The sequence below is a fragment of the Argopecten irradians genome, chromosome 5 (assembly GCF_041381155.1).
Source record: "Argopecten irradians isolate NY chromosome 5, Ai_NY, whole genome shotgun sequence".
Classification (NCBI taxonomy): Eukaryota; Metazoa; Mollusca; class Bivalvia; order Pectinida; family Pectinidae; genus Argopecten; species Argopecten irradians.
The window spans coordinates 39595736-39623597 of record NC_091138.1 but is presented as its reverse complement, the minus strand read 5'-3'; the positions used below and the strand labels follow the sequence as shown (position 1 = coordinate 39623597).

Below are 27862 nucleotides of genomic sequence, written 5' to 3'. Positions count from 1 at the left end.
AAACATTTATAATTGTATAAGAAAGCCATATTTTTCACTATTATATATACATGTACCTGTACCTTTTGAGTTAAGGAGGAAAGAACATGTTCTATTACAAGTTTGACATTCTTGAAAATCAATAATTCAGATGGTAAATTGAATGCATCCTTCATATCCAGGGCTGACCTTTTACCTCTTAATCTTCAACCTCAAACAATAACAAGCAAAAGGTACACAATATGTAAGGTGCTCAAACAATGTTCTTGTAAAAATAATTTTGAGACATAAAAAATAACTGAATGATTTATTCACTCAACACTTAACACAAGTGTTTAGTGTAACACAGAGATGCTTTAGGACCTTTTCCGCAAGATTGACTTGAGTGATCGTCCACGAACAAGAGACAGATCATGAACAGAATCTATGTTATTAATTAAGTCATTGATGTCCATATCCTTGTCAATACTAAGCTTTTTCCTTCTCATCTCTTCATTAGGTTGTTTAGGTTTTACTACATCATCAAGTAAATCGTTCTCAAGATCTTTATCATCAGCGATATCTCTTCGATGTCGATTTTCTTCCTTTCGTTCTTTTTTGCTGTGTTTTGACGACTTCTTTTTTATAGGTACCTCTTTGTTTAATTCATTTTCTTGTTTAGGTACATTGGCAGCCTTATCAACCTGGTCAGCTAGTTTACCTGGTTCTTTTAATGTATCTATATGTTCACGTGCTTGTTGTGTTTTATCTGATTTTATCTTACCAGGAACTTGCTTAATATTGCCAATATTTTGGTCAACTACTGCTTGTTGTTTAAGTCCACCAATTGGCTGTTGTTGTTGAACTCCTCCCACTGGCTTCTGTTGCTGTTGAACACCTCCCATTGGCTTCTGTTGTCGAACTCCTCCCATTGGTTGTTGTTGAACACCTCCCATTGGTTGTTGTTGAACTCCTCCCATTGGTTGTTGTTGAACACCTCCCATTGGTTGTTGTTGAACTCCTCCCATTGGTTGTTGTTGAACTCCTCCCATTGGTTGTTGTTGAACACCTCCCATTGGTTGTTGTTGAACTCCTCCCATTGGTTGTTGTTGAACTCCTCCCATTGGTTGTTGTTGAACTCCTCCCATTGGTTGTTGTTGAACACCTCCCATTGGCTGCTGCTGTTGTTGAACTCCTCCCATTGGTTGTTGTTGCACACCTTCGATCGGCTGACCGATGCCTTGTTGTTGAACACCTCCCATTGGTTGAGCTACACCTTGTTGTTGAACACCTCCAATTGGCTGTTGTTGTTGAATACCTCCCATTGGCTGAGCAACACCTTGTTGTTGAACACCTCCCATTGGCTGAGCGACATTTTGTTGTTGAACACCTCCCATTGGCTGAGCGACATTTTGTTGTTGAACACCTCCCATTGGCTGAGCGACATTTTGCTGTTGAACACCTCCCATTGGCTGAGCGACATTTTGTTGTTGAACACCACCAATTGGCTGCTGTTGTTGTTGAACACCTCCCATTGCCTGGGCAACACCTTGTTGATTGGCTACAAATTTTTGGCCCACATCTTGCTTTGCCTGAACAGTCTGTGGATTAAGTACCTTTTGTCCTCCAACATTAGCTTGCTGTTTCTCAGCATCAATCTGATAGGAAATAGAAAATGGTGTTCATAACTATAATATCTCTATGTTTATATATGTAGGCTCTTTACAACGGAAAATGGGTACAAATTGAACAAGAAATTATACATGTTAAGGTGTATAAAAGTGATCATATTTATGAATGGTATAGGTATGAGTTTATGAGTTAATGATTTTACCACACAATGTTAGATTGGTATCAATTATAAGGTTCAAGAATAGTGTCTTAATAATGTACTTCATTATATGGCCTAAAGCGACCTTAACCTATGACCCTCAAAATCAATAGCACTTATGGAGGAAGTTCAGCTGAAATTCTAGATTTAACTCAAGAGGAGTTGACAATTCTGAATCAGGAAATTTTTCCTGTATAGTAATACACAGATGCATGTATGCCAAATGTTTTCTATGAAAAGGTAAATTTTGTTTATATCTAATCATGAACTGTAAATGTAAATATCTTGACAAAATAAAATTTGAATAAAGCTTGATCTTTAAACAGATTAGAACAGTGATGAATTTGTATATTCCAAGTAACTGCTATTCTAACAAGAGATCCTAGAGGGATCTTGGCGCCCACCAAAGGTGGTTATTAAGAAGAAGTTGTTTAAAGATTTTAACCTATATGACCCCTGTGACCATGAAAGGAGGTCAAGGTCATTCATTTGAACAGACTTGGTAGCCCTTGATCCCAGCATGTCACAGACCCAATATCAGGTCCCTAGACCTCTTGGTTATTAAAAAGAGGTCATTTAAATTTTTTAGCCTATTTGACTCCTGTGACCTTGAATCAAGGTCAAGGTCATTCATTTGAATAAACTTGATAGCCCTTGATCCCAGCATGCCACAGGCCCAATATCAGGTCCCTATGCCTTTTGGTTATTAAGAAGAAGTCTTTTAAAGATTTTAGTCTATTTGACCCCTATAACCTTGAATGAAAGTCAATGTCATTCATTTAAACAAACTTGGTAGCCCTCCATCCGATCATGTCACAGGCCTAATATCAAGTCCTTAGGCCTCTTGGTTATGAAAAAGAAGTCGTTTTTAAAGATCTTAGCCTATTTGACCCCTGTGACCTTGAATGAAGTCAAGGCCGTTCATTTGAACAAACTTTGTAGCCCTTCATCCCATCTGGGTTATTAAGGAGAAGTCGTTTAAAGATTTCAGCCTATTTGACCCCTGTGACCTTGAATGAAAGTCAAGGTCATTCATTTGAACAAACTTGGTAGTCCTTTATCCCAGCATGTCACAGACCCAATATCAGGTCCCTAGGCTGTTTGGTTATTAAGAAGAAGTTGTTTAAAGATTTAAGCCTATTTGTCACCTGTGACCTTGAATCAAGGTCAAAGTCATTCATTTGAACAAACTTGGCAGTCCTTCATCCCAGCATGTTACATGCCAAATATCAGGTCTCTAGACCTCTTGGTTATGAAGCAGAAGTCTTAACAAAATATTTCAGCCTATTTGACCCCTGTGACCTTGAATGAGGGTAAAGGTCATTCATTTGAACAAGCTTGTTAGCCCTTCATCCAAGCATGTCACAGGCCTAATTTCAGGTCTCTAGGCCTCTTGGTTATTTGGAAGAAGTCTGTCAAAGATTTTCACCTATTTGACCCCTGTGACCTTGAATGAAGGTCAAGGTCATTCATTTGAACACACTTGTTAGCCCTTCATCCCAGCATGCTATAAGTCAAATTTCAGGACTCTAGGTCTCCAAGTTTTGGAGAAGAAGTTGTTTAAATGGAAAAGTTGACGCCGGACGGCCGGGCAGGTAAGCTAATAAACAATATTGAGGAATTTTCCCTTAATATACATGAATTTTGTTGTCAACAGGATCTCTCCAAAGAGTTTCACCTGAACTTGAACATGAATGAGTGAATGATTATCGGCAAGGTAAAATTATACTATTTGGCGCGACTGATTTTTTTGGTATGTTTGAGAGTTAATTCAAGAGTCCATGAAGTAGATGTATGTACAATTCTGTACGTGTATCTGAAATTTCTGAGTGTACTAAAGAAAAAATCACATTTAGACAATAGTTTGTACCAAATACTTAAATAATACCTACAGATGTTTACACAAGATAATCATCTTAATTATTCTATAATCCATAACATTTGGGAAAACAAAAGTAGGGGTGGAAGCATAATTTCTTTCGAGAAAACATGCATAAATTTCAGAAACAAGCAATTGTGGATGCCATAAGTGGCATACAGAGGCCCTGTTGTTGATTCCAGCATAAATATTAAAGGAAGAGGGTCCAATATATATTCTGATCCATCATGAACATGCTTCGTCTTTAATTCAGGGAGGTGACACATGTAAAAGTTGGCTCAGAATTAAAATACCGAGTACAGTGATGGACCAACTTCCTTCTACAAAAAGTTTTTACCAGGTATTTGGAAAAATAGGTACATTGGATGCTGGTAAAGTTTGTTCATAAAATATTTAGGAATGGAAAAGCTGGAATACTTCTGTATGAAATGTAAACCAAGAATGGAAAAGCTGGAATAGTTCTGTATGAAATGTAAACCAAGAATGGAAAAGCTGGAATAGTTCTGTATGAAATGTAAACCAAGAATGGAAAAGCTAGAATAGTTCTGTATGAAATGTAAACCAACACCCAGATAGCCGTCTGATCTTTTTCAGGGATGTCCTCCTCACTCTGTACATATTTTATAAAAAGGTGTCAGGGCACCTGCTGGAAAACCCACAAAATGTAACTATTCAAGGATACACTAAACCTTGCTATCTCGAACATCGTCAAACTTTCAGATAGCGAAGTATCAAAATTAAGGTAGTTTGTATATAAGAAGACTGGTTGAAGCATTTACAAACAGTATTTTGTAAAATTTTTGTTAATATTTTCACATAACTGGCCTGTTCAGTATATGAATGCTGTAATCAATGGATGTCACATGATGGTCTTTAATTTCAGTAATACTAGTTATGTGATAAGTATAATTGAATTATTTCACTTGTTTGATAAATTTCATATCACATACAGCCACTAATGTAATATCATTTACATTAGTGGATGTGAAAATAAGTTCGAGGTAACGAGGATAAACTGTAAATACCAAAACGAATCATTAATCTTACACCATCATACTCACCATATCTGCTTAATTAAAATTAATTCAAAATGTGATAAATTAGATAAGATATCATTGTATTAATGAACAAGAACAATACAGTGTGATAAACAGGCACCAACACGGTGAAAACCGTTATTCAAGATGAAAACCATGATACCAACTGATATATAATTAAGGCCGTATGATTAGTCGGACCTAGTTGTTAGGATCTGGTGATTTTATATTGTTTTCAGACACGCCTTGACAAATCTCTCAAAGGCCTGTATCAAAAACTGCAGGTCTGTAACAATTTGTACTTGAAATAATGATTTTAACAAACCGTCTCGAACCGGTTGTTCTAAATAAACGAAAATGGCTCTGGTAATTGTTAATTTCTGGAGATAGTTCCTGATTAAAATATTATAGAATGAGGTTCATAATCATACAGTATAGTGTTTTCTAGTTTCATAATCATATATAATTATGTTTTGTATTTAATCTATTTAAGAGACTTGTGATTGTTTTCTATAAAAATATGGTAACCAGTATGTGTCCCTGCTCTATATTAAAACATTACACATGCTTAATCTTTAGTTGCTCTAAAAAACTTTACAGATATGTTCCTGCCCTATTAACTCTCACCTGTTTGTTTTCCTGCTCTATAAACTTATTTTATATTCCTGCCCTATAAATTCTCACCTGTTTGTGTTCCTGCTCTATAAACTTATTTCATATTCCTGCCCTATACACTCTCATCTTTTTGTGTTCCTGCTCTATAAACTTATTTTATATTTCTGCCCTATACACTCTCACCTGTTTGTGATCCTGCCATATAAACTTATTTTATATTCCTGCCCTATAAATTCTCACCTGTTTGTGTTCCTGCTCTATAAACTTATTTCATATTCCTGCCCTATAAATTCTCACCTGTTTGTGTTCCTGCTCTATAAACTTATTTTATATTCCTGCCCTATACACTCTCACCTGTTTGTGTTCCTGCTCTATAAACTTATTTTATATTTCTGCCCTATACACTCTCACCTGTTTGTGTTCCTGCTCTATAAACTTATTTTATATTTCTGCCCTATACACTCTCACCTGTTTGTGTTCCTGCTCTATAAACTTATTTCATATTCCTGCCCTATAAATTCTCACCTGTTTGTGTTCCTGCTCTATAAACTTATTTCATATTTCTGCCCTATACACTCTCACCTGTTTGTGATCCTGCCCTATAAACTTATTTCATATTCCTGCCCTATAAATTCTCACCTGTTTGTGTTCCTGCTCTATAAACTTATTTCATATTTCTGCCCTATACACTCTCACCTGTTTGTGTTCCTGCTCTATAAACTTATTTTATATTCCTGCCCTATACACTCTCACCTGTTTGTGATCCTGCTCTATAAACTTATTTTATATTTCTGCCCTATACACTCTCACCTGTTTGTGTTCCTGCTCTATAAACTTGTTTTATATTTCTGCCCTATACACTCTCACCTGTTTGTGTTCCTGCTCTATAAACTTGTTTTATATTTCTGCCCTATACACTCTCACCTGTTTGTGTTCCTGCTCTATAAACTTATTTCATATTTCTGCCCTATACACTCTCACCTGTTTGTGTTCCTGCTCTATAAACTTATTTCATATTCCTGCCCTATACATTCTCAACTGTTTGTGTTCCTGCTCTATAAACTTATTTTATATTCCTGCCCTATACACTCTCACCTGTTTGTGTTCCTGCTCTATAAACTTGTTTTATATTTTCTGCCCTATACACTCTCACCTGTTTGTGATCCTGCTCTATAAACTTATTTCATATTCCTGCCCTATACACTCTCACCTGTTTGTGATCCTGCTCTATAAACTTATTTTATATTCCTGCCCTATAAATTCTCACCTGTTTGTGTTCCTGCTCTATAAACTTATGCTATATTCCTGCACTATACACTCTCACCTGTTTGTGTTCCTGCTCTATAAACTTATTTTATATTCCTGCCCTATACACTCTCACCTGTTTGTGTTCCTGCTCTATAAACTTGTTTTATATTTCTGCCCTATACACTCTCACCTGTTTGAGTTCCTGCTCTATAAACTTATTTCAAATTCCTGCCCTATACACTCTCACCTGTTTGTGTTCCTGCTCTATAAACTTGTTTTATATTTCTGCCCTATACACTCTCACCTGTTTGTGTTCCTGCTCTATAAACTTATTTCATATTCCTGCCCTATAAATTCTCAACTGTTTGTGTTCCTGCTCTATAAACTTGTTTTATATTTCTGCCCTATACACTCTCACCTGTTTGTGATCCTGCTCTATAAACTTATTTCATATTCCTGCCCTATACACTCTCACCTGTTTGTGTTCCTGCTCTATAAACTTGTTTTATATTCCTGCCCTATACACTCTCACCTGTTTGAGTTCCTGCTCTATAAACTTATTTCATATTCCTGCCCTATACACTCTCACCTGTTTGTGTTCCTGCTCTATAAACTTATTTCATATTTTCTGCCCTATACACTCTCACCTGTTTATGTTCCTGCTCTATAAACTTATTTCATATTTCTGCCCTATACACTCTCACCTGTTTGTGTTCCTGCTCTATAAACTTGTTTTATATTTCTGCCCTATACACTCTCACCTGTTTGTGTTCCTGCTCTATAAACTTGTTTTATATTCCTGCCCTATACACTCTCACCTGTTTGTGTTCCTGCTCTATAAACTTGTTTTATATTTCTGCCCTATACACTCTCACCTGTTTGTGTTCCTGCTCTATAAACTTATTTTATATTTCTGCCCTATACACTCTCACCTGTTTGTGTTCCTGCTCTATAAACTTATTTCATATTCCTGCCCTATACACTCTCACCTGTTTGTGTTCCTGCTCTATAAACTTGTTTTATATTTCTGCCCTATACACTCTCACCTGTTTGTGTTCCTGCTCTATAAACTTGTTTTATATTTCTGCCCTATACACTCTCACCTGTTTGTGTTCCTGCTCTATAAACTTATTTCATATTCCTGCCCTATACACTCTCACCTGTTTGTGTTCCTGCTCTATAAACTTATTTCATAATTCTGCCCTACACACTCTCACCTGTTTGTGTTCCTGCTCTATAAACTTATTTCATATTCCTGCCCTATAAATTCTCAACTGTTTGTGTTCCTGCTCTATAAACTTATTTTATATTCCTGCCCTATACACTCTCACCTGTTTGTGTTCCTGCTCTATAAACTTGTTTTATATTTCTGCCCTATACACTCTCACCTGTTTGTGTTCCTGCTCTATAAACTTGTTTTATATTTCTGCCCTATACACTCTCACCTGTTTGTGTTCCTGCTCTATAAACTTGTTTTATATTTCTGCCCTATACACTCTCACCTGTTTGTGTTCCTGCTCTATAAACTTGTTTTATATTCCTGCCCTATAAATTCTCACCTGTTTGTGTTCCTGCTCTATAAACTTATTTTATATTTCTGCCCTATACACTCTCACCTGTTTGTGATCCTGCCCTATAAACTTATTTTATATTCCTGCCCTATAAATTCTCACCTGTTTGTGTTCCTGCTCTATAAACTTATTTCATATTCCTGCCCTATAAATTCTCACCTGTTTGTGTTCCTGCTCTATAAACTTATTTTATATTCCTGCCCTATAAATTCTCACCTGTTTGTGTTCCTGCTCTATAAACTTATTTCATATTCCTGCCCTATAAATTCTCACCTGTTTGTGTTCCTGCTCTATAAACTTATTTTATATTCCTGCCCTATAAATTCTCACCTGCTTGTGTTCCTGCTCTATAAACTTATTTTATATTCCTGCTCTATAAATTCTCACCTGTTTGTGTTCCTGTTCATGCTCTTTAAGCTGGGCTAGAATTTCCTTTTGTTCCTCAATCAGTTCCCGTTGTTCTTCCCTTTGTTTTTCCAGTTCATTAATGATTTCTTCCTGTTTCTTGTTTTTAGTCTCCTCTGCTTTCTCCTCCTCCTTTTTGTTTACACTTTCCTCCTTTACATCTTTATCTTTCCCCTCATTGTCTCCCCGCCTTTCATCGTTACCCTCATCTTTAACTTGGTCCTGTTCCTTATCCATGACTGGGGCCTTTTGAAGTTGGTCTTGTCCCTCCAGTACTTGGTCAGCTTTCTTTTCTACAGATTTGTCGACCTTTTTGTTGTCCAGTTCTGAATCTACCTTAGGTTTATCTAGAGTCTTTTTAACACCAACTTCTTTGTCAGGATTGTTATTCTGTAAAAGGATTGTCAATGTGATGACACAATGTAAGATGAATATAATCTTGTAAAAAGACCCCAAAGAAGGGTTTGGCTAGCCAGTGCTCGACAAATTGTTTTGTTTATATATACAAGCTTAATATCATCAATACATGTGGTATACATTGTTGATGATATCATATCCAGTGACCATATGCTAATTAGGAAATTACAGGAATAGGTAAGTAATAATACTTGTTTTCCTGTTACATAATAAATATTAACTCATTCATCCCTAAAAACACATTTGAACTTTTCTGATTCAAAGGATGGAACAGTTCATTATAAATTATCAGGAGTTTTTGCTAGTGCTGTGTTCAAACCTACCTCAGAGGGTTCACGAGGATTTGGAGGCTCTACCCTCTTATCTTTATCATTTGACTTCTCATCTGCAATTAACAAAATCAAAGAAATGATTAGTACTAACTTATATAAGTTGACTATTCTATCTATAGATTTTGCTGTTTCTGGAATAGTCAATTGTAATCTTTTGAAATGACTGCCTAGTGTACTAAATGTGTGACCAATTTCCATTAGTGTCATGTGATTCATGAGAAGTGGTTCACATTTCTTGAGCTACCAGCACACACGTCTAGACAAAACAGAGATTTTTCAACACTGTATATCTACTTATGGGTATGTGTTTATACAGTACCGTTTCCAGTACACACACCTAGACGAAACAGAGATTTTTCATCAATGTACATCTACTTATGGGTATGTGTTTATACAGTACTGTTTCATAAGAAATATAAGTTTTATGAGTCCTTACCTTTACTTTCCACCACAGTATCCACCTTGTCCCTCCCCGTATCCACCTTGTCCGGAGGTATATCCTTAGTTATATGTTTATCTTTGGTGTCCATGACTGGAGGCTGGAGGGGCTTCTCCTTGTCTGATGGTGCTTGCACGTCCTGATTTAGGCTATTATCTCTCTCCAGCACTTCAACAGCATGGACTTGTTCTTGGGCGTTCAACGTCGTCAGTGTACACAATACCATAATCAGGCAACCAAATATCAGCACAGCCTGTTAGGAAGAAGTCTTTGATTACAATATTTATACCAAATGGAATGGTATCTTGTATGCTTTTGTACTGACACATTCACAATCTAGAAATGTCTGCTTCCTTATATCAAAGCCGGACAGGACAGATTGGTTAATTAGGCTAAATGTCCTATTATAACATCCAAGGTCATCAAAGGACAGCCTCCCCTGTATTCAAGGTGTTGTGTGTGTGTGTGTGGTGTGTGTGTGTGTGTGTGTGTGTGTGTGTGTGTGTGTGTGTGTGTGTGTGTGTGTGATAATACTATATGCCCCCCTCTCTTTGATGATGGGGCATGAACATCAAAATTTGCAATACATTATAGTCAATTTCCCATTTTAGTTGGCCAATATTGAACATTTCAAGTTCATTCTATCTTACAGACAATCATTTATAAGATCAGGATCAAGACTTAATGTAGCTTCCACTGATATTACTTCTCTGAGTCACAGACACATATATGTATATCTATGTTATTGTTTTAACTACTATAAGGGGGAATTATCTGATGTCACGTCTAACTGCCAAAGACTAACAGATGTAGAAATATCTATAACCAACAATAAAGACACATAATAATCTGACACTGACTTGAGCTATCTGTTTTCCTTCCGATGATCCGGTCATCACTCGTAGGAAGAACACAGCGGGGAATATATAACAGATCAGGGTTCCCATGGTAGCGCCATTCATGGCCAGCACAAACTCAACTGGAAATAGAAAGAAAACTTTCAATATTACATTTCTTTTCTATTTTCTTAATTACATAGAGTAATGTGATTCTGATTTAGTAACTTTGAAAAATTTCAATATCTCAATATTGATAATTGTTATCAAGATTTTCTTGGCCCTCAAATTTCAGAAACAACACAAATATCACATTATTTGCTACATATATATACATTTGGGCAGAAAGTAAACTACAGTATGCTGTCCAAGCCAGTTTTTGCCACTTACTGTGAATTTTGATGACTACCTTATAATGTCCTTGTTTCGGAAACTTATCAACTTACCATTTGGGACCAGTATGCCTGTTGTCATAGAACCAACCACTATCAAGAAGGTCAGCACTTTGAAGTGAAGTTCTGGTATAACAGGCCTTTTTTCTAAATCATCACTATGTTTTTGTTTCTGTAAAGAACAACATCTTTTACTATTAAGGTGAATTATAGATAGGACTTTTCTTTCAAAGTTACAAAAAATAATTCCAAGAATCAAAACAGGAATAAGGTTAAGATCAGAACTTAATTTTGGACCAAATCACAAAACTAAATGATGTTTTAAACTTTTTATTAACTTGAGATTTGAAGACAGTAAAGATATAATACCCACCACTTTGTATCAGTAATTTAACATTAGATATTAATTTTAAAATATTGACAAGCGTCAAAACAAGATCGAGGTAATGGTAACTTCAGACCATGCCAAAAACACAGGACTCTGATAAAAGATTGAATAAATTTTCTTTTGATAAACTGTACACAAGATTGAATAAATTTTCTTTTGATAAACTGTACACAAGGCAACCTTGACTATAATGGTTCATACCTGAGGGAACAGTAGGGTGTAGAGACTCCCTCTACAGGGGAAGATGATGAGAGGAAATGTGACAGCTATGGAGATGACAAATCCCAGTTTGAGGATATCTGATGCCACACTGACCTCAAAGTCGGTCACAATGTCACCTCCTATATCCTTGTTGTGGAATGCAATGTAGCCGAAAAACCCAGTCTGGAAGGACAAAACAATACATTAATACTTAACAAAATATGTGGGTAAAATATTAATCGAAGATATAATTTTCCCTATTTCATTGAGTCAATGCCATCATTGCTTCAACTGGTGAGTAAATTGGTCTTCTGTCTGTCATCTGGATACTTAGGTATGCAGGAGATTTAAAAAGTAGGGAAAAGAAATTGTCTCTTCTAAATTTTTATTTAATATTATTATGTGTATTGCAATTCGTAAAAAGAGGTCAATCGATTGGTGATTTACAGAATAGATAATAAAGTATTGGAAGATTTATTGAATGTGACATTTCAATGTCACATAAGATGGTTCAACTTCATGATGAATATTTAAGAGAAACATATCTCATTTTAACAAACGTAGATATCTCACCAGGAGGTAGGAGACCGTACACATGTTGACAGCACTCTGTACAATGTTGTTTACACTCTTCAGGGACGGTTCAGGGAGGTTATCATACATAATGAACAGCTGGCTGTAAAGTCACAGACAAAATAAATTAATCACTGGCAAGTATCATCACATACACATGAAAATCAAATACAGCAAATCACATTAGTGATAAGTAATATTGTACATTTTGTGTTGATCAATCATTCAATACAGAAAATCTTTCAGAAAATACAAAATCCTAGTGAATCTTATTTCACATAGATACACTCTTATGTTCAATTCTTTTTGTTTAGATTTTCTATTGGCTATTTTAATTGTCAAAAGTTTTAAATTTCACTCAATAATGACATTTTGCCATATCAGTTGAATGCATCAACATATATGCATAAATAAAGGTGTAGAAAAGTGCTCAGATGCAAAAATTTTTTTTCTCTCTGTATACATGTTGTAAATACTTTGTTTGTTCAACAATCCAATCTATGATAATTTACACTGTAAGATAACTCACGTTTGACAACCAAAAGCGAAGGAGAAGATGGGTAAACACTTAAATAGTCCATCTGACCTCCAGAAGTTAACTTTGTTTATCCACTCCCCAGCTATAAGGTTAGGAATGGACAGTGAGAACACCTACAACAAAACAGGATAATTAACAGTCAAAAGTCTCATAGGTCAAGGAAAACAAGTTATCAAGGTAACTAAACAAATTTTGATTATAACAATTTTTTTTAAGTCTAACTGAGAGCACAAACAATAACTGTATTAAAACCTTCTATCGTACTTAAATATAGACAGAGAAAAACAAGAGGCCCATGGGCCTTAACAGTCACCTAATATTTGATTCAGAGAAGGAATAAAATTCAAAAGTAGGGGTGAGTTTTTCTTATTTGCATTATTTGTTTAAAGCATTGATAATGATAATTAAGACACATGAATAAAATCCAATCAAGTTTTTATATTATAATAAATTAAAAATATAAGGAAAAAGCTAGGATGTTATTCTGATCATAGAAAGGGAAGCAGATATTTGCAGCACATTTTTGCATGAGTCTCATGATAAAATGAATGAACAATTCCATCTGAAGATAACACATCTATTGACTTATGACACGTTTTATGTACACAAACCAATCTAGTGCACAGCCTACTATCAAGGTACATTTCATGCCTAGTTAAGCCAGTATGTACAGTTGTGTCACTCACATAAACGGTGAATAATCCGTAAAACAGAATACATAAGGTGCTGGCCCGACTGACAGTGTTAAGGTTCTTCAGTAGGCCGAGAGGTAGTCCCACACATAGACAGAGGAAACAGATCAGACCCATCCTCAGGTTACCATTGTTCTGTAATTATTACAATCATTATATAATATATATATGACAGACTCTCAAAATTGTCGTAAGTTCACATATCAGAGCTTTTTCTCACTCCTTTGGGAATGGGGCCCATGGCTTTGAATTTGGGAAAATGTGCGACAAAACCAAGAATTGGGAAAAATTATGACATATGAAACGAAGCATTACAAATAAGACTTTTTATTTCCAGTGTAGTTTATGTACTTTTCTGAAGCCAATGCACAAATATTTAAAGCCTTAGCCAACTAAGTTTATGCAATGTTTTTGGATAGTCTTCAATAAACTTTGATTTTGGGAAATTTAAGGCTTGAATTGGGAAAAATTATCAGGTAAGAGGATTTGCCATGGGGAATGGGGCCGAAAATCGACCCACAAATCAGGCTGAGAAAAAGCCCTGCATATATATGATCAATAGTGATCTTATTACTAATAACTTAATTCAAATTCTCATACAATTTTTGCATTACGATATGAGCAAGTTTTTAACAATTTCTCATTCTACTTTACTATGGTAACAAAATCTGCAAATGAATTACAAAACACCATGTATTTAGAAATCCAAATGTTTAATTCCAGTTGTTGTCTCATGTTGAAAATTACATCCATCAGTCTATAAACTTTGATTCACACAAAAACTACTAAGTATACAAACAAATTATCATAGTTTTAATGCTTACCTCCAGTCCTAGGTATTTGGACACAATGGCAGGACCAAGATCACCAATAATGACAACCTGAGCAATCAATGTCCCTAGCTGTAACCCTATCATCCTGTAACAGGATATCAAAGTTTGAAACAAAATGGCTGGGCATACGCCTTAAATAATGACATTTCGACAATCTGTGATCCCCATTGTAGCCAAAACATATTACTGAGATCTAACATTATTTAATCTAATTTCATAAGAAGATAAATTTTTGGTCAAAGCTAAATTTAAATCATGCAGAGTTACATTTTCAAGAAAAAAACATATCTCTAAAATACAATGCAATATCTCAGGGTTGAGACCAAAATGATGTGGGTAAAGTGTGATTTAGGTCAATAAGTCCCATCTTCTGGTGATTGTGATGCTATATTGACATGATATTTGTGATTTCACAATCCCCAAGATGTGACTAATCGACAGAAAACTGTACGTTACCACATTGTTTTGGTATTTCAAAATCCATATATCGATCTCATTCGCAATTTGAATTTTTTTACCATTTTTTATTTACCAGTATTCAAAGCTATATACATTTTGTATATATATGTGTGACTTACCCAATTTCAACAGCTAATTTCCCAGGTGCTCCATAAGTATAGTATGCTGAAAGAAAAGGAGGGTAATTCATTACTTTTACATAGACTATTTAATTTTTCCTTTCTTATAAAGATCAACACAAAACAAATACTTTTGATTTCAAAATTACCTGGTATAAAGTTTATAAATTCTTAATTAGGGTAGGAGGTATCACAAGTTTTATCACACTTAAGTCTAGATACCAGGGAAGGTTTAATGAAAGTAAAGGAATATGTGAAATTCTGAAGTTTTCAATATCAATCAGTATTTTTCTTTGAAAATTACAGCAAACACTATTGATTTTATGTTATTTATCTTACCAAGAAATCCATAGGATCTCCGCCGTGATGTAACACCAGCTTTCATCAGCAGACGACATGATACCAAGGTCAACCAGGTACAGAAAAACAGGAGCACAGCTCCCAGCAGTATACCACACTGAAATGGTAAATAGGTACATAGATCAGAAATTCACAGCGAACTGCTACATTCCTTGTGCCATGAAGTTCTGTGAAATATTAAGTCAATCTAACAATAGCCGCATGTGATACTTGGGCCACAATTACAAAATAGTTGATACGAACAACATGGTCAGTTTTATCAGTATAATAATCATAAGTTTGGGATGCAAAACATAGAAATTAGACATACTAAATTGTGGTGTATCAGTACATATATATATATTTGTACTTCATAATTATGTGTTCACTTTTTATAGCGTCACAATTTTATGTATGTCATTAATAAAATGACCTTAACAACATTTTCTATCTCTGTTGTTTTTACAATGTTTCTACAAACTAGCTGCAGTTTCTGTACAGTATACCAAGCTACCATAAATATTGGGAGTAATTCACATACCACGTGATATCCGATAATGTTTGTGCGGGACTATTGTTTCTATTGGTGACAGAAAGACATCAAAAGATGATATCATGTGCTAACGTCTTTTCAGCGGGAAGATTACAAGAAGACTTTCATTTCATCACCACTGATTATAGGAGTCACTCACAAACGTTAACTGGTATCACGTGGTATGTGAATTAGTCCCATTATCTTACCTGTTTGAAACAGAATGGCATTGCCAGGATGGTGACTCCGATGATACTGTTGCTGAGGTTGATGACATGAGGAAGGTTGCTGGCGGCCATATTTCTGCCAGACGGCTTCTCATCAGTGTCAAGTCTAGAGTCAGCCTCTACAGTATGCTCATAGTCTATATCTGATTCCTTAATGAAAACAAAAGCAGCGTCGTGTAAATCTTAACATTCACCGAGTACTGGTACAGAACATAATGTAATGTCTAAGTTCCCGGGCCACTTCTTCCACCAAAATAAGACCAAACGATAAAGAAGACATGCAAGTGACTGTTATATGATTTATTACTTGTGGAAAAAATATCAATGATAAGAAAATATGAAATAATTATAAATCTACATGCTGCATCGTGCACAATTTATAAGAAGTTTTTATATATTAATTATTTTATAAGAAATTTTATATATCAATTATTTTATAAACACTTTTAGATTTATCGGATATTCTGTTTTTAATGCCTTAATATATTCTCATGGAGAAAATTTTAATACTTGCACATTGGTATGTAAATTTTGATCATATGATCCATTAAATTAGAGTTAATGCCCTTGTTTTAATATGATTCTGATTATTATAACCACACTCAATAACAAACCAAAACACACAATCACAAACAACAACTGTTTTAGTCCTTAGAACATTTCACTATATTTTGTCATTTTCAGGTATCAGCACTGTTGATATTTCATCATTTAACATATAAAAGTTTCATAGAAATGATAAATTTCGAATAAAATACCAAATTTATGAAATTCAGTACCAGTCTTCAATGACTACACAATAAATCAGAGTTTTAGAATATTATTGAAGTTTGTGAGTGTCTGCAGAGTAACAGAAAGGGTAAATAGAACTATTCAGCCCCCCGATAATGAATATGATATTTCAAGATATTTTAGGACAGAACTTTCATAGGTATTTCCCGTTATTCAATGCTTTTTCGATTTATTGAAATAAAATTTTGTTAAAATATGATTTTGATATTTCATTTTGTAGGTACCTAACAATAATTAATTAGGTTTACTAGAATGTGATTTGTTTATTTACCATGCAGGTACAGGACATGTATAGTTATTAGTACAGCGGTGGGTAGTGTTAGCAAGAACAGGGTGACAAAAGTGTTAATTAAGCTATATATATACTGGTTAATGATGATTAAAATGATTACCACACAAACAACACCGTAAAGCTGTCTACAGATGATCTTAAAAGCTGCCTACAGATGATCATACCATATAATAAATGTCTTTACGAAAGATAGATGTGACAGAAATACATGTAAATCAGTGAGCATCTCTTAAAGTCCTCTTCTTTTTATTTCCTACTGTTCCTTAAAGAGTTACATACAGTACATGTAATTACAAATGACCCATGTTTTAATTTCTCTGCTTTCACAAAAAATATTTGGATAAAAACTTCTAAATGTGATTTAATTTCTTTACAATCCATCAAATAGGGATCAAATTTTAATTCTAGATTTACTTTAGTCACCTTTCTTTAGTTTTGTTGTTTTTAATACATTTATATTTTTTATATTAAACTAGAATTTTGTTTCATGAAAAAAAAATTATGTTCCTCTTTAGTTACCAGTTGTTAAATGAAAGTATCCCTTAAGTCTTGTGATGTAGAGTTTCATCAAATAGATCTTCATCCGATTAGAAGTTATGGTCCGGCAATGAAGTATTTGCACTGACCTGACTTTTGACCTTAAAGTCAAGGTCATAGTGACCTTATGTTAGTGCACCAGATCATAAATCGGCTTTATGACATAGACATATCGTTTAAGTTTCAAGACCAATATTATTTTCAATTGTCCTAAAACAAAGGCATGCACAAGAAACTAAGACAAAGTGAAGAAACAATGTTAATCCTTCAATCTGATTAAAATACAGATCAATCCTTATTCTCATTCTGTAAACAAAGTGAAAATAAGGATCTGTATTTTAAATAGATTGCCTAGTTCCATTGGAAAGAGCAACATAACAGTATAGTTTATCAGGGATTTCACACCATTAATATTCAGAAGTAAAAGAATCATTAGAGAATTCATCATGATCAATTAATGGTTTATATCATAGACAATCTTAAACAACTGTTTAAGTAAGCACATGAATAAAGATGCAGATTCCTAAACAGGAGGAAGCTTGTTCTGTCTTTGAATATGGAGTTATCTGCTCTTGAGTGTAGGTTTTGATTGTTGTGTCACACTCTAATTTCAATAATATACTGTTTTATAGAGGATCTAACAACATCCTATTAGGGTCATGACCTTTATGTTCCCAGTATGTTAGGTTCAAATTGCATATTTTCCATAGTTCATAAAAGCATGCTCTGTACATGAAGTAAAATGTCTACATACACAAAGGGTATTTCATAAGCTCTGTAAACTATTCCATTCCCTGTAATTTACTATCAAGATTTTGGAGGCAGCTAATTTGAATGGTCAATTTTAATCCAAAAGGTCACCATTCCCTTATTGGGATGTTGTCAAATCCACTACAAAATGAAGTAAGAATAAGGATCTATTTTTTTATTGAGAACTCTGCTCTACTACGGTACTTTATGTTAGACTCCAATTCCAGATCTAACAACGCCCCGTTCGGGGTCACCTCAGCATGACCCCAATGGTTAGCGAATCAGCGTCTCACCTACAGAATCTTTGGTGTGGTTGACTCTCTCAGAAGTATGAAAGGCTAACAGTTCATCCCAAGATGTGCCGGTTCTAGGCCAGGGGTCATGCTGAGGTGACCCCAAATAGGGCACTGTTAGATCTTGTATTGGAGCGCAACGTAGAGTATCATAGTGGAGCGGAATTACAATGCTAATTTTTATTATACTGGACTTTTTTGTAAAGATACTGCACATGTCTATAGAAGAATATACTAGTTAATGTTAGTGAAAAGCAGAGAAAACAGAAAGCATAATGTCACAAGACAGTAATTCAGGGATGTGATAATTACCATCACATATATAACATGGTTATAGTTCTTAAACTGAAACAGAAACAAAACAGCACAAATTATAGAATCAGAATCACCATTAAAAAGAAACACTGCAAAATATGAATCAAATTCTACTACAAAATAATTCTTTCTTTTAATGGAACCAGTTTTGTTTGCATAAAATATATCTGAAGTTTTTTTATTTTTTTTTTAATATAAAGTAGAGAAGTAATAAATAATGAATTCAATTAAAATTCATTTTACATTTTATTTTTCAAATAATTGATTCAAATATCAAATTTTTACTTTCATTCATTTAATAGACAATATTTGAAGGTATGTTAAAATCCATTCTTTTAAATTGTTTTTGTTGTAAATTGATGAAGCCAGGAACACTTGACCAAAATTCATTCAGAACTTTGTACATCAAGATAAATGTATGTAAACATGTGAGGTCAAAGTTTAAAATGAAAGTAAGTTATGAAACTATGCAACATCACAAAAACATGTACACTAGCTCACAGTGACCTTATTTCTACTAATTAATACCTGGACTTTACGAATAGATATTCACACATGAAATACTTAATACTTACCCCTACAAGTTTTTAAAATGTTTTCTTCAGTTTGAAATGTATGACTACTGTTACACTACAAATGTATGTGTAAACGTGGCGTTTTCATGACTATAAGTGTGGAATGTAAACTGTCACCTTCATTACACATCATTTGTCTGATGAAGGTGACTAGTGTAGGTGTACAAGTCATTGAGGTAAGACATCTAAATGTTCATTGACTGTATACACCAATGTATCTCATTTTTGTGTTAATGATAATAATATTTAAATCAACATATACCGTAATTGTAGCAGATATTAACACTTGACAGAAAACACAGATATCAAACAAACTCAGCCTACCAAAGAAATCTGGAAGTTTCTTAATTATCATCAACTTAACATGACATTCAAGCAATTAATGGCCATGCTACACTAACAAAATGCTTCATTCATTATATGAAAGTAAAAATATAAAAAAATATATCAAAAACTCAATAGTAGGATGATAATTGCAAGCAAATTATGAAAAGACATGAAATGCTTAAAGTAGTAAGCTTATGTGTATGATGGTAAAATGGTATGCAGTATTAATTGCCCCTGGTGCAAACTTAACATCACATGAGTGATGTGATTTAAATTTCTTTCCATAGAAGAAAAAGTAAGATGTGTAAAGATAACCATACTATTCATTGACACTGTCTTCCACCAAGTAAGTTCAATTTCAGCTTTGACAAATGTATTACATTCAAAGCTGAAGCTATATCTTGACTGAATAATTCCTGTGTATGACACTTGGAAGTTATTCATACAGTCATATTCATATTGTTCACAGTAATAATTCAGTCCTAATTAAAAATATTTTGTATAATTATTTATGCATACACCTCACAAAAATCTCTATTCTACATACATCATTTCATAATAACTGTCAACAAATGGAATTAATTTATATTTTACTGCATAAAGCTTTTCATTCTAAACAACCCGTCATTTCTAATGATTTTACTTCAATGAAAATTTAAGTACGTGTATATGTACCAGCTCACTGATATGTACAATTTATTCTTTTGAATAAATAAGAGTAAGATATTTCAGAAGTTTTATCTCTATTTTATGCTTGGGAAATTAATGGACACCCAAACTGTGAATTAGGTACAGTGTTCTAGCATTAACCAAGTAAAATACACTTTTAACTAATCTTTGAGAAGTAGTGATTGTTTTGGGAGCATTTGGACCGAAATTCATCCCCTTCCTTTACAGAAAATTTAGCTGTGTTTTCCCAATTACATGTCAATATTTTTCTAAATATTAAAAAGAAAAACCTCTGCTAAATATATGCATTTCAATGAAGGAAAAATGTAGTATTTTCCTAAATTAAAAGGTACAGGCCCCTGGAATGATCATATACAAAAACCAATGAGGACAAAGATATTTACTTCTTTATAAGCATAGATTGTTATACACATGAACGCCACTTATAAGAACATTGAAGGAGAATACAAAATGCTATGTTATAACAACGAATGTATTGTTCATTATGCTCTACTGGATGTGTCTCTCAATAGGACAAACAAATACAGATGTTCTCAACCATCTTAAAGATAGTAAAATCAACAACAGAAACCAAGTTAAGCTCTACGTTTACAGACAGTCATCATTACAAACCAATAGATAGGTATGTGTACGGTATTTGCCACACATTGACAGTAAGCACTCCTATCCCTATATGCACCCAGTGTTTTTTCAGGGCATTTTGGGAAATTGTCACCTGGTGAAAATTGGGAAATTTTGTACGATAAAAGTATGAAATGAAAATTAAATTTTAACGGTGTTGTATACTAAAATACGACATTCAGACTTGGATTTCGGGAAATTTTTTTGTTTCGTCACACAAAATAGACGTCAACTCACTGATTTGGGAAATTTAGACATAGCTTTGGGAAAAAATAACAAGAAATACCAATTTGGAATGGGGCCTTATTTCGGCCCCAAATATATAGGCAGGAAAAGCACTGGTACCCTTCCCCTTTTTGAGGCCACAATACAGACTGAAACTATGAAAATGGGGAAGGTTTCTATTGTTTGATTTATTTCATAAATCGATCATTCTCGGCTCCCATCGGCTGTCAAGCTATCGCTATACCAACTGACAGAGTGAAAGGAAGGGAAGTAACTCTGATGGCTGTGCAATAATTTTGTGAAATGTTAGCCCAAATTTGGTCTTATTGAGTGACTCTTCATTTATTTATTTTTTCAATCGCCTAGCTTGGACACTTATTGGGTTGAATACAGAATTTTCTATCACTATGATCTTGCATGTTTTTTATTTTAGAAATTAGAAATTTAAAGAAAGAATGTAAAACAAACAAACTCTGGAAAAAGTAGTGTCCTTCAATTAAACTTTATAAGATTCCAGCTTATGTCATACAGTAAGAACCATGAAGTAATGCTTTGGTGCTATTATTGTTGAGCGTAAAATGCACAGCCAGACCATTTAACTACCTCTTGTATAGGACCATAAAGAAACTCAATGACACCTAAAACTTCCAAGCAGATCTCAACAATTTACAAGAATGGGAAAACAAATTGAGTACGAGCTTCAACCCAGAATTTGATAAATGTAACGTTTTATGTTAAGAATGTAGATATTAACAGCTTCTCAAATACTTAACAGTTATCCCGCCATTGCAAGGGAAAAGATATATCCTGTCTTTTACCAGGGTGATTTTGACATATTGTTATGTCTCTCCATGAAAACGCATCGGAAATTATGTTTCTAAATAATTGAATTTTCAGCATTTTTATTTAGAAAATGGCAAGCTTCACTCAGGCCGGTATTCTTAACCAACCCATGTAACTTGTAAGATTCTATTTAAATCCTCATATACTATTGATGGAAAACTTATCAATGTGACTGACAAAACTAGAATACCTGGCCAAATTTGACAGTGAGAGCTCTCGGGGCCCACATGTCAACCACATATTACGGAAAGTAAATAACACCTGTGACCTTTGTATTACAGAAGCTGTCAACAAAACATCAAGATGATCTGCTGCAAGACACTACTAGAATCACAGGTTAATAAGTTTAGGACAACACTACAGATCAGCACACTAGTACTATCTAAATCATCCTGGGACTTGCTACAGGTTATTGATAGGTAACTTTACAGAGTTACTCTGATGCTAGATGCCTAGAGATCTCTCCATGCACAGATACAGAACATATGCTGCATTATGATGAATATTTACGTATCAAGTCATCAATCTCATCGACAGGCTGATCTCATACCAACCGCCATACAGAAAACCAAGAGGACATGTATACCAAAACATAATCCAACCACTTTATCAGCATGCCATATGAAAAGTTAATTTACAAAGACTTCTTTTTTCCAGATGGTGTGATATCTTTGGAAATCCAAATAATATCAATGTTGATTCTCTCAATTGAGGTATTTTAATATGATTTTAAAGGTCCATTTACCTTTCCGAAACCAAGAGCTAAGTCTCTTTAATTAAAGCAATAATAACATATTAAGGAAACATAAATTGATGGGCTAAGATGAGGTAACTTAAAACAAACAAAATATTTCTCATGCAATAACTTCATAATGTTAATAGTAAATATTCATTTTGCTGCATGTTTTGCCATCTGACGAAGTAATAGTCACAACTAACGTGTAGTAATTAGGACAATCCACATTATGAAAATTAACATTTAGATTTATTTTAGTAAAAATGTTCAGAATGGGGCCTTTAAGGAGATCGAGAATCAGTCGTTATAGGTAGTTTTCATATTTTTATTGTGATTTTATCCAGTTTTCATCAAACAATTCTCAGGAGCCTGGCAGTTGACACACATTTACAAACACACAATCATAAAGGTGGGTCTCAGTTTCTCATTTTCAGACAAAACATTTGGTAGATCTAACAGTTACACATTTAAATTTAATTTTGTCACTCATTTAAATACTTCAACAATAGGCCTAGACCACTATACCAACGTTTTCTATTGGCACCTATTCATGATCTTTATTCACCTAAAATGATATCTAGCAAAAATTTTAATTTGAACACTGCGCTACCCAAATTCATTGTAAACAATATATAACTCTGCATCAGGCAGCTGACCGTGCAACACTGTCTCAGGTGACCATCACCAGTAACAGCTTCCGGCTGTCGCTGACAGACTGGCCGGAGGGTTTTCACGATGCATGAATTCAATGTCTCAAAAAATAATAATTAAATGATCAATCTAAACAATATTTACCCAAAGTGTCAGTAACTGCGTAACATCATCATTCTTTCGCTTAGGGCGACGTGGCGATCATGAAGCTTCATCAAGTTACTATCGACGCTTCCTGTAACATAATCGTGCTCCGTGTCAAGCGTTTGTTTGTATCAGAATAATAAAAATGGCGCGAAATTCAAATTGCATTTTTTCCCTTTATGAAAATGTTGTCTTTTTACATGACTTTGTGAAATTGTAGTAAATTTGAATAATTTAAACCATAAAATAAAGTACAAATAATCTATCGGAACTTTTGATTCTATTTAATCTGACTAATACTAAAAGTGCTATTTTAACTGATATATCTATAACAGCGCCGCCAGCCGGCCTCTGAAAACAGACCAACCAAGGTTCTATTGCCAAAGAAGCCTCTCAATCTTGTATAGCTATCGCTTGAAGTGGTCTATGGTATCGTGGTGTGTGCAATTAAAATCTGCTACATATATTTGCATTGATAGGGTTATGTCCCCTGTTTCATTAGTTGGGTTATGTCCCTTGTTCCATTGGTTAGGTTATGTCCCTTGTTCCATTAATAAGATGTATCATGTGTTTCATTGGTAGGGTTATGTCCCTTGTTCCATTGGTAAGATGTATCCCGTGTTTCATTGGTAGGCTTTTGTCCCCTGTGTCATTGGAAGGTTGTGACTCCTAATTGCATCTGAAGGGTTTAGATCCTTGTTGCATGGTAGAGTTATGTCAACCTGGTTTCCCCTGTTTCAATGGTAGTATGGTTATGTCCCCTGTTTCATTGGTAGAGTTATGTCCTCCTGTATCATTGGTAGGGTTATGTCCCCTGCTTCATTGGTAGGGTTATGTCCCCTGCTTCATTGGTAGGGTTATGTCCCCTGTATCATTGGTAGGGTTATGTCCCCTGTATCATTGGTAGGGTTATGTCCCCTGTATCATTGGTAGAGTTATGTCCTCCTGTATCATTGGTAGAGTTATGTCCTCCTGTTTCATTGGTAGAGTTATGTCCTCCTGTATCATTGGTAGAGTTATGTCCCCGTCCTTGGTAGGTTATGTCCCTTCATTGGTAGGTTATGTCCCCTGTATCATTGGTAGGGTTTTGGTATGTCCCCTGTATCATTGGTAGGGTTATGTCCCCTGTATCATTGGTAGGGTTATGTCCCCTGTATCATTGGTAGGGTTATGTCCCCTGTATCATTGGTAGGGTTATGTCCTCCTGTTTCATTGGTAGAGTTATGTCCTCCTGTTTCATTGGTAGAGTTATGTCCCCAGTTTCATCGGTAGGGCTACATCCCCTTGTTTCATTGATAGGGTTATGTCCCCTTATTTCATTGATAGGGTTTTGTCCCCCTGTTTCATTGGTAAGGTTATGTCCCCTGTTTCATTGGTAGATTGAGTCCCCTGTTTCATTGGTAGGGTAGATTATGTCACACTGTTTCATTGGTAGGGTTATGTCCCCCTGTTTGATTGGTAAGCTATATCCTATGTTTCATTGGTAGGGTTATGTCCCCGGTTTCATTGTTAGAGTTATGTCAACCAATTTCATTGGTATGGTTATGTCCACTGTTTAATTGGTAGGGTTTTGTCCCCTTGTTTGATTGGTAGGTTGTGTTCCCTGTTTCATTGTTAGGGTTATGTCTCCCTGTTCGATTGGTAGGGTTATGTCCCTTTATTTCATTGGTAGGGTTATGTCCCCCGTTTCATTGGTAGGGTTATGTCCCTGTATCATTGGTTGGGTTATGTCCCCTGTATCATTGGTAGAGTAATGTCCCCATTTCATTGGTAGGGTTATGTCCCCCTGTTTCATTGGTAGGGTTATGTCTCTTTATTTCATTGGTAGATTATGTCACTCTATTTCACTTATGCCTTTATTGAGGGTGTCCTGTTCATTGGTAGGGTTATGTCCCCTGTTTGATTGGTAGGTTATGTCCCCTGTTTCATTGGTAGGGTTATGTTCTCTGTTTCATTGGTAGGGTTTTGTCCCCCTGTTTCATTGGTAGGTTGTGTGTCCCCTGTTTCATTGGTAGGGTTATGTCCTGTTTCATTGGTAGGGTTATGTCCCCTGTTTGATTGGTAGGTTATGTCCCTGTTTCATTGGTAGGTTGTGCCCCTGTTTCATTGGAAGGGTTATGTCCTGTTTCATTGGTAGGGTTATGTCCCCTGTTTGATTGGTAGGTTATGTCCCCTGTTTCATTGTTAGATTATGTCCCACTGTTTCATTGGTAGGGTTATGTCCCTGTTTCATTGGTAGGGTTATGTCCCCTGTTTCATTGGTAGGGTTATGTCCCCTGTATCATTGGTAGGGTGATGTCCTCCTGTTTCATTGGTAGGTTGTGTCCCCTGTTTTATTGGTAGGTTGTGTCCCTGTTTCATTGGTAGGGTTATGTCCCCATGTCATTGGAAGGGCTATGTCCTCCTGTTTCATTGGTAGGGTTATGTCCCCATTTCATTGGAAGGGCTATGTCCTCCTGTTTCATTGGTAGGGTTATGTCCCCTGTTTCATTGGTAGGGTTATGTCCTCCTGTTTCATTGGTAGGGTTATGTCCCCTGCTTCATTGGTAGGGTTATGTCCCCATTTCATTGGAAGGGCTATGTCCTCCTGTTTCATTGGTAGGGTTATGTCCCCATGTATCATTGGAAGGGCTATGTCCTCCTGTTTCATTGGTAGGGTTATGTCCCCTGCTTCATTGGTAGGGTTATGTCCCCATTTCATTGGAAGGGCTATGTCCTCCTGTTTCATTGGTAGGGTTATGTCCCCTGTTTCATTGGTAGGGTTATGTCCCCATTTCATTGGAAGGGCTATGTCCCCTGTTTCATTGGTAGGGTTATGTCCCCTGTTTCATTGGTAGGGTTATGTCCCCTGTTTCATTGGTAGGGTTATGTCCCCTGTTTCATTGGTAGGGTTATGTCCCCTGTTTCATTGGTAGGGTTATGTCCCCTGTTTTATTGGTAGGGTTATGTCCCCTGTATCATTGGTAGGGTTATGTCCCCTGTATCATTGGTAGGGTTATGTCCCCTGTTTCATTGGTAGGGTGATGTCCTCCTGTTTCATTGGTAGGTTATGTCCCCTGTTTCATTGGTAGGGTTATGTCCCCTGTTTCATTGGTAGGGTTATGTCCCCTGTTCATTGGTAGGGTTATGTCCCTGTTTCATTGGTAGGGTTATGTCCCCGTTTCATTGGTAGGGTTATGTCCCCTGTTTCATTGGTAGGGTTATGTCCCCTGTTTCATTGGTAGGGTATGTCCCCTGGTAGGGTTATGTCCCCTGTATTCATTGGTAGGGTTATGTCCCCTGTATCATTGGTAGGGTTATGTCCCCTGTATCATTGGTAGGGTTATGTCCCCTGTATCATTGGTAGGGTTATGTCCCCTGTATCATTGGTAGGGTTATGTCCCCTGTATCATTGGTAGGGTTATGCCCTGTTTATTGGTAGGTTATGTCCCCTGTATCATTGGTAGGGTTATGTCCCCTGTATCATTGGTAGGTTTATGTCCCCTGTTTCTTTGGTATGGTTATGTGTCTTTATTTCATTGGTAGATTATGTCCCAGTTTCATTGGTAGAGTTATGTCCCCTTGTTTCATTGGTAGGGTTATGTCCCCTGTTTCATTGGTAGGGTTATGTCCCTTATATCATTGGTAGGGTTATGTCCCCTGTTTCATTGGTAGGGTGATGTCCCCTGTTTCATTGGTAGGTTGTGTCCCCTGTTTTATTGGTAGGTTGTGTCCCCTGTTTTATTGGTAGGTTGTGTCCCCTGTTTCATTGGTAGGTTGTGTCCCCTGTTTCATTGGTAGGTTGTGTCCCCTGTTTCATTGGTAGGGTTATGTCCCACTGTTTCATTGGTAGAGTTATGTCCCTGTATCATTGGTAGGGTTATGTCCCACTGTTTCATTGGTAGAGTTATGTCCCTGTATCATTGGTAGGGTTATGTCCCCATTTCATTGCTAGGTTGTGTCCCCTGTTATATTGGTAGGTTGTCCCCTGTTTCATAGGTAAGGTTATGTGCCCGTTTCATTGGTAGGGTTACGTCCCTGTTTCATTGGTAGGGTTATGTCCCCTGTTTCATTGGTAGGGTTATTTCCCCATTTCATTGCTAGGTTATGTCCCTGTTTCATTGGTAGGGTTATATATGTTAACTTGTTTTACTTGTAGATTATGTCCCCTGTTTTATTGGTACAGGTTGTGTCCCCTGTTTCATTAGTTTCCTTGTTTCTTCATTGTTTG

The 27862-nt window shown here is 35.6% G+C and overlaps 1 protein-coding gene across 2 annotated transcripts; it reads right to left on the bottom strand.

The window, feature by feature from the left end:
- Nucleotides 1-63: 63 nt before the first annotated feature.
- Nucleotides 64-23792, bottom strand: LOC138323813 (putative sodium-coupled neutral amino acid transporter 10). Of its 2 annotated transcripts, XM_069268664.1 has the most exons (16): nucleotides 23653-23774; nucleotides 18838-18870; nucleotides 15844-16011; nucleotides 15103-15220; nucleotides 14764-14809; nucleotides 14177-14270; nucleotides 13347-13487; nucleotides 12652-12773; nucleotides 12123-12225; nucleotides 11550-11732; nucleotides 11015-11132; nucleotides 10593-10711; nucleotides 9730-9985; nucleotides 9285-9346; nucleotides 8527-8934; nucleotides 64-1616 (listed from the first exon to the last, which is right to left on the bottom strand). In XM_069268664.1, the coding sequence occupies exons 2-16, from the start codon at nucleotides 18838-18840 to the stop codon at nucleotides 336-338; spliced, it is 3222 nt and encodes a 1073-aa protein (XP_069124765.1). In that variant the 5' UTR covers nucleotides 18841-18870; nucleotides 23653-23774; the 3' UTR covers nucleotides 64-335. The 2 variants fall into 2 exon arrangements, with proteins under 2 accessions (XP_069124765.1, XP_069124766.1); XM_069268665.1 differs by lacking the exon at nucleotides 18838-18870 and having other exon boundaries at nucleotides 23653-23792.
- Nucleotides 23793-27862: the final 4070 nt, after the last annotated feature.

Bases quoted from the DNA above. Each gene is read 5' to 3' on its own strand.
- LOC138323813 (XM_069268664.1), bottom strand. The intron at 12,774-13,346 runs GTGAGTGACACA...GTTTTGTTGTAG, and splicing joins ACGGATTATTCACCGTTTAT to GTGTTCTCACTGTCCATTCC. The intron at 9,347-9,729 runs GTAAGGACTCAT...TGTTAATTGCAG, and splicing joins TACTGTGGTGGAAAGTAAAG to ATGAGAAGTCAAATGATAAA.